General features: G+C 33.0%; 1 protein-coding gene across 5 annotated transcripts; it reads left to right on the top strand.

Moving 5' to 3' along the window:
• The first annotated feature begins 326 nt into the window (after window positions 1-326).
• Window positions 327-7,689, top strand: LOC126692927 (myb family transcription factor PHL5-like). Of its 5 annotated transcripts, XM_050388738.1 has the most exons (10): window positions 327-541; window positions 643-776; window positions 2,014-2,128; window positions 2,229-2,305; window positions 2,425-2,464; window positions 3,690-3,744; window positions 3,908-3,977; window positions 4,436-4,518; window positions 6,691-6,808; window positions 7,432-7,689. In XM_050388738.1, exons 1-9 carry the CDS (start codon window positions 364-366, stop codon window positions 6,764-6,766), a joined length of 828 nt encoding a protein of 275 aa, XP_050244695.1. In that variant the 5' UTR covers window positions 327-363; the 3' UTR covers window positions 6,767-6,808; window positions 7,432-7,689. The 5 variants fall into 5 exon arrangements, 4 of the variants coding, with proteins under 4 accessions (XP_050244695.1, XP_050244693.1, XP_050244692.1 ...); XM_050388736.1 differs by lacking the exons at window positions 327-541; window positions 643-776 and adding an exon at window positions 1,295-1,914 and having other exon boundaries at window positions 3,911-3,977; XM_050388735.1 differs by lacking the exons at window positions 327-541; window positions 643-776 and adding an exon at window positions 1,298-1,914.
• The last annotated feature ends 334 nt before the right edge of the window (window positions 7,690-8,023 follow it).

An 8,023-nucleotide genomic window follows, 5' to 3' on the forward strand; every position in this document is an offset into this window, starting at 1 on the left:
AACTATATATAATTGATTATTAAAAAAAAAACCTATATATAATTAATCGAACTGAGCTTTAGAATACAGCACCGTCTTAGTGCAAATTATAGAATAAGGCGGCCGCGTCGAATGTAGAGACAATACCAGGGTATATACGTGCACATTAATTATGAAATGCATGGTGTCATTTTCTAATTTAAAATCGATTGAAAACAGATAATATATATATATATATATATATATTTAGAAACAGTGTTGGTGTTATCGCACAAGATTAACCTGATAGAGACGAAGGCACTGGCTGAAATTTATGCAGAATATAAAAATTGGTAGTTTTATAAGCTCATATATATATTTTTCCAAACAATAATCCAAAGAAACATGGAAGATTCTTCCCTATATTGCACAGAAACGCCCCTTAAGATGGGAGTTCTGACTCCATCACTAGCCTCAGATTTTCAAGAAACTAAGAGTTACATGGGTTTTCAACAACAAGAGAATCAAGTGGGCAATTCTCCTTTGGCGTCACAATCTTCTCAATCTTCTTCAACTGAATCAGGTGAGAAAGGCCGCACCAACTCTGACTTTCCTTGTAGTTTACTCGTGCAATAACCTCACTTTTATGCAGCAATAAATTGATTCAATTCTATTCTTTATCAGTGAACTCAAATAAACTTTTATGCAACAATGGAAGTAAGCTTTTTCCACATGACCGGAAGCTGCTGTGGGGTCAGAATACTACCAAAGTCAGGAGGAAACTTTCATTTCCTTCTGAGGCAAATCAGGGTCTAAAGGTAGTCTCTTTCCTCCCAATTCAAAATTCTTTTAAACTATATATAATCTTTCTTTTTTTTTGATGAATAAACTATATATATATATATGGTTTTCCATCTTGTGGAAATTACATGGAATATGGTCCAATCTTTAGTGGGTTCTTGATAACATGTCACGGGTGAATTGGTCATCCTGCAGTCTAGGAGTGCGAAGTGACTCAGAAAACAGTATTTAATCAAAACCATGGCATTAATCTTCTTCATTGAAGATTACCAAACTCACTCAAGTCTGTTAAAAAGTGGAAAAACAAACGTGGAAAAGAACTTGAAGCCTTTTTACCTTATAAAGTTGTATGTCGATTAGTGTAATTTTTTTTTTTTTGAGAAAACGATTAGTGTAACTTAATAGAGTGGCCACGGGGGCCAAATTCAGGACTAATTACATGCGCATGCCTTTTCCTAATTTAAAATGGACCTAGAAAAAGGGATAAATATTAGTCAACAAAATGGGTAACTTTCAATGTGGGGGCATTTGATTTAGTGACTCATTTTGAAATATTCAATGTGCAAGTTGCAATCTTGTGTGAAAACAAACAAAATTGGTTTCCATAAAACCATGTTCGATTCTTCCCAACTATTTTGCACTGATCCACCCTTAAACATGGGAGTTCAGACTCCAGCCATGAGGGAAGTAACACAACAGCTTAACTTTGAGCCTCCTAAATTATCCAACTCCACCACGACCAATCCCTTTGGATCAATAAGCTCAGCCTTTCAGATCATGGGTTTTCAACAACAATTTGGCAATTCTCCTTTGGCATCCTCTCGAGACCAACAATTTGGCAATTCTCCTTTGGCAATATCCCAGTTTCCCAGTTTTGATTCAGACGTCTTGTCGTGTCAATCTTCTGAGAAAAACTTTTCCTTAACCGATTCAGCTGAGCAAGCAGCTGGGTCAAACCTTGACTTCAGGGACTCCTTGCAGTCACTTGTAAAATCCCACTTATATTCTTCTTCGGATAAGTCAAATGTTCCACGCAACAATACATGTAGAAGCAATCGTTTTCCACATGACCAGAACATGTTGCTTGGTGTTGACAGTGCTGCCTTTGTCAGGAGGCAATTTTCGCTTTCTTCATATGCCAATCAGGGTCTCAAAGTAATCTCTTGTGTTCCATTCTAAAATTTCAACTCTCTCTCACACACACACATATATACATGAAATTTTATTGATTTTTTCTTTGTTATTTCCAAACAGGTTTGCCACAGTGCATCATCAAGGCCAGCTCCAACACTTAAAAAACGAATCAGATGGACTCCAGACCTTCACAATCAATTCGTGAAGTGTGTTGAGCGCCTTGGTGGTCCTGAGAGTAAGTAATTGGATAAAGCTTTGTTGATTAAAAAAAAATAAGTACGAAAGAAAAGAAAAAGACCTATGATATATTGATTTTTGTTTATACATAATCACAGAGGCAACACCAAAAGCTATACTGAAGCTGATGGAAACAAATTTATTGACCATTTTTCATGTGAAAAGTCATTTACAGGTATTAAGTTAGTTCTTTAAGAACTTGATGTCATTTTGAAACCGAGTTTGTATTATGCTTTTGCAAATATATATCTGAAAATTTTATTCTTTCAAATTTCTTTTGCATTTGTATTGCAGAAATATCGAACCACACTGTCTGGGACAGAGTCTGTAGATGGTATATCTTGTTAAATTTCTAGTTCTGTTTTTCAATGTGGAAACTTATAATATTTCTATGTTTTATTGTTTTCCGACTAACAATTGGACATCTTCAATATTTTACTGTGAGGTCTTCATCGAAGTTTATGAAGCGTTAACGTAAAAATGGGACACTTCACTGATTGCTATTTCATGTTGCATCTCTATAATAATTGTTATGAAATACATGCTGCTGAAGTCTTTCTTCTATCCTTTGCTTGTTTCAGTAATAAATAGGGGAAAACAAAAATGCAAAAAACTCTCTGAAGTATAGGTCAGAGTGATCTTACATTAGAGACCCTTTGAACTTTGAGGAACCAAAATGAAATTTTAAAACCCTTAGGATGGTCTATATATATATATATATATATATATATATATCATATAAGATTTCAGAACTTATTTCTTGTAGGACCAAGGCTATATTCTTTTATGGGTAAGATTTAAGAAACCCCAAACTATTTTCTTTATAAAAAAAGACACACTCAGCTTTTAAAGGGTTTTTTTGATAAACAAGGGGTTTGGTCTATATACCCTCTCACATGGGAGAGAAAAAGATTCTTAGAAGAATATAGAATAAAATACACTTGGGCCCTTAAAGTCTAATGCTGTTTTTATTTTAGCCCTTTACAATAAAGACTTTCATTTTAATCCTTTATGTTTGATTCAATTTTATGTTTGGCCCTTTATAAAAAATGAAAATTTTGAAACATAAATAATGCAAATAGAAAAACTAAATCAAACATGAAAGGTCAAAATGAAAATTTTGAAATGTTAAAGACTAATAATATGAAACAAAATCAAGCATGAAAGACTAAAATAAAATAAAATAAAAACATGAAATTTCAAATTATTTTGTTAAGTACTCATTTTTTATTGATGAATCTTCTATTGGAAGGATCTTGAAACAAAGGACTCTACCGAACTCTTTAAAATACCCACTATATGTGTGTTAGAAAATTATATTGGACATGATTGTGACACCGCACACATGGTTAACCAATCAAGTTTTCTTGTTCTATTTTTGATAGTTTTCCTAGATGAGATCACAAAATTATGTTCTACTTTGATTCTCTCAATTTTAATTTTCTTGGTCAAAACACTTCTCAAACTAATCGTGTCTGCTTGTTTCTTTTCAAATCAAAGTAATTTGATCTAGCTAGTTTACTGGTAAACTTTGATATCACTGTATGTTTGTATTGCAGAAATGCCTAAGAGAAGAGCTAGTGCAGATGGCAATCCCCAACTCCATGTGAAAATGTAAAGTTCTTGATTAAGTGCTAGACAACATATTTAAAGTAGTCTTGTCTTTATAATATTACCATTAACTTATTCCTCTTTCTTTGAATTATTTTCTGCACTAACTGCTCACGCATGCACTTTATTCTCTGTGTCTTATACCACTTGTTGACCTGTCTCGCAGTAGCATGAAAATTCAGGAGACATTGCAGTTGCAACTTGAAGTTGAGAAGCGTCTTCATGAACAATTAGAGGTGTAGCCTGATTTCCATTCATGATTTTGTAAACTAAATGTTAACGGTAGCAGCATGAAAATTGTGCCTCTGCACCTTATTTTTACATATTGCTCTTAACTAATGCCTCTTTGCTTCATTACTATTTTGTTTTACACTCTCTCTCTCTCTCTCTCAGCAATTAATAAGTTCTCGGTGTGGTCCATATGCTCACAGTTCGTCTCTTTCTTCCACAAGTTAAAAAATATTTAATAGAAAGTGCTCTCTCCAACACCTATAGTGGTGGTTATTTCTACACTCCCCTCTCTCTCACAGATAGCACGATCATTTTGTCTCCTCTTAATGTGATGTTAATCATGAATTCATAGAACTTTTCTTGCTAATTATTTTAATGGACTAGCCATACTTAGCTTCTTAATGTAAGGTTAATTTTGCATTCCTTGTTGATGTGATAAATTTAATTTACTTCTCTCGGTCAGGTTCAACAAAATTTACAGATAATGATTGAAGAACAATGGAGACAAATCAGGATGATGTCTCACGTGCAAGAGGACAAAACAATGTAAGAGCATGTTCAAATTAAATCACCAAATTTTTAATTTTAAAGTTTCTAATATTTTAAAAGTTACATGATCAAGTCTGAATTGTCCCAACATAAGGTCCATTAGTCTTGTTTGAGCGAGTGGACCATAATGAACCTTTCTCAGAGCTGGTTGGGCCATTAGATGAGCCACACCAAACCCACCAAACATGTGGCCTACAAGTGAGTTTAATGAGAAACCCTAATTTCTCTTGATTTTTAAATTTTTCAAGATTTCCTTTCCCGGTCAAAACAATTGTCCAAGATTGCTAGATCAAACACGTGATGCAGAGTCTTAAGTTCAAGAGCGGTTGTCTCTTCTCTTCAACATTTCTACTACTTCCTTACCTTCCCTTTTCAGAGTTTTCTTTCTCTTCCTTAATTCTCCTCCATACCTTCACGGCTTTGCCATCATTATTTTCTCTTTTATTTATTACAACTTCTTTTTATGAATCAAATCAAATTCCCATTGAGTTTTCATGTAGAATCCTAATATATGATTAGTTTACCAAGTTTCTCAAAAAAAAAAAAAAGAAGATTAGTTTACCAAATTTCCAGGTTAAGATCATGTTTAAGGCTAATTGGCTTACTAATCCAGTTTAAAAATCAAGTTATGAATATCTTATAGTTAATAGTCTAACCCTAAAACTCAAAGTTCATCAAAATATGAAATTATACACACTAGATTGATAAGATCATCCTAATCATGAAATATCCAAAATTCCTTAATTAGACTATGATCTTGAAAAGAGTAAAGATGATTGGAAGGACTTAAACGTTGAGGACGTCTTACTTTAAGAAGCTCCATATCTTTTTAGAATTTTCCTTCTAGAAGTAATTATTCCATCTCTCTTAAAAGCTCTAATATTCTTCGTCATTTCAATAACCTAGGAAATGTTCTTATTTTACATTGCCTAACTAGTGAAAGGTGTGTCACTTTGTTTTGAGCTATGACCATGGCTCTAGTCTCTAGTTTCCAAATACATTTGGGCTTTTGTTGATGGCTTTCTTCCTCGGCCTAAGCTATATTCTGCTAACCTTCCTCTTTGGATTTGTGCCAACAAAATAATCTGCTAAATAAATTGTCAACACCAATGTCAAATATTGCTATCATGGAAAATTTTTAAGTATTTTCAAAGTACGGAAAAAGAATATTTTTTTCTCTTACGTTTATGATTGGGTGAATCTATTATCAATGTGAGCGGAAGAAATACCATTCCTCATTCTTTAAGATTCTTTAAGAGTACTTAAGAATTATTCTTATAACCGATTTTCTTCGAAAATTTGTACCTTCCAAATTAGCTTGAAAAGGATATTAATAGTACCTTTTAAAACGTCAACTATCTCTATAATCATGCAACACCGAACTGAAAGAAGTACAGGCCAAACTTGTTTCGTACAAAACTTTTGTGCCGTTTCCATGTCAAACCACTATTATCTTTAGAATCACCACCACTACCAGATGTCAAAATACCCAAACACAACTACTAGTCATAGCGTCACCGATTCACCATCAGAACCCAACAGATCTGAGCTTGGGTTTCAGATTTCGAAGTAACTCAATCACGACATCACCCACTGTCCTCCTTGTCACCATCATCATCACCTCCGTCAACACAGTTTTAGATTAGGAACCACTAAAGCATTATTTCACAAGTTCCAATCAAGAGCATTGAGCATCAGGGTGGAAGCGGGTCTTCGGGTCGCCACTGTGTAGACCACCACACACTAGATCAAAATCGAATGTAAGAGAGAGAGAGAGAGCTTTCTCTTGGTTTCTCTCTCTAACAAAGCATTATTTTTATTATTATTATTATTATTATTATATACCGGTAACAACAAAATTCGTTCTAATGGACGAACCAAAACGATCATTGGAAAAGAATTGATAACTTTAGTAAAAACTAGTACAACTTTAATGAATAGCAAGATTAAGTAAGCGCTTCTAATTCACTTCTTGATGGGTTTGAACAACACTATGTGTTTTTTTTTTTTTTTAGTCAAATTTTAAAACCTTTTGTTATTTGTTGTTACATGCATTCTTTCTTTTAATTCAAGAAGAGACTCGATGCACCCTTTTTTTTTTTTAGTCTCTTCTTAAATCAATGACAACATTTCCCCTTCTGCTCGATCTATCATTAATACGTCCTTCAGTGCTTCTCTTTTTTGCAAATATTACAAGAAAATGGACACACAGATGATGAGTGCTACAGGCTACATGAGTTTCTGAAAAATGCCACCCTTGTTACTAGCCCCCATTTCAAATCAAAAGGTGATTCTTTTAACAACAATACTGTTGCAACAACTTCTACAAATATGAAATTATACTTAGTTTCAAAATTTTCCCAATTTCGCACATGAACAGTACCATCAAATTAACTAAACAATACCATCAAATTAATTTTTGAAATTGAGTATATTATTGAATGAATATCAAATATATAGATGAGACCTATTTATATATAAACAGAATCTACAACTACCAATACACAAATACAGCAATATAACATAGAGTATAGTAACTATAGTCTATAGTAGGCCCAACTAGGCTTCTTGTTAACTGGAACATAATCTAACATCATCCAAATACAAGTAGGTGTTGATGTCCTTGTTAATTTAGTATATGTTTCGTTTTCGATAATTTTTCTTCGTTACCTAGTTCTTGAATAATTGATAATATTGCAACAAATCACATGGTATAATCTTCATCATTTTTATCTTCCATATATCCCACTAGCATATAATAATAGGAACTTAGCTCCCATCTACATGTTGGAATTATTACATTGCCTCCAACCTAACTCTATATAATTTCTTTTCTATTTCTTATAACTTAATCTTTGTGCGAAAAATTATTGATGTTGGCATATTTTTAACAATTATTTCATTTTTCAGGATTGATAACTGAATACAACAATTGCACTGGACGATGAAAGATGTGGCCTATATCTCTATGAATCTTCGTTTAACGCTTATGTATTTTATATCAATAATACTGATGGATTTAGTCTCTAGCATTAATATGACTAGACCATCCATCTCATGCACGTAAATCCTCTCTTGGTAAACAATATTCTAATAGTAATTTGTATTTGGATTTTTATATCAATGTGTGCCCTCAAGCTAAGTTTTCAAGACTTATTTTTCTAATTAGTTAAGTACTACAAAGTCAACTTTTTATCTATTACATTGTGATATTTGGGAGGTTATGCCACACCCTTTCACAATAGCACTCATTATTTCCTAGCATTAGCTAATGATTTTGGTAATTTCACTTGATTTATAAAAAAAAAAAAATTATGAGATACAAATCTGAAGCCTATCAGCCTACATTCTTGGATCTTAAAGTTTGCTTTTTGAGAGTTATTAGTCCCTTAAGTTTCAAATGAATGCTATTAGTCCCTTAAGTTCCAAAAATAAGTGCAATTGGTCATTTTGTTATTCAGTGCCTACGTGGGTAAAAGAATAATGACATAACAAATTTTGA

The sequence above is a fragment of the Quercus robur genome, chromosome 7 (genome assembly GCF_932294415.1).
Source record: "Quercus robur chromosome 7, dhQueRobu3.1, whole genome shotgun sequence".
Lineage (NCBI taxonomy): Eukaryota > Viridiplantae > Streptophyta > Magnoliopsida > Fagales > Fagaceae > Quercus > Quercus robur.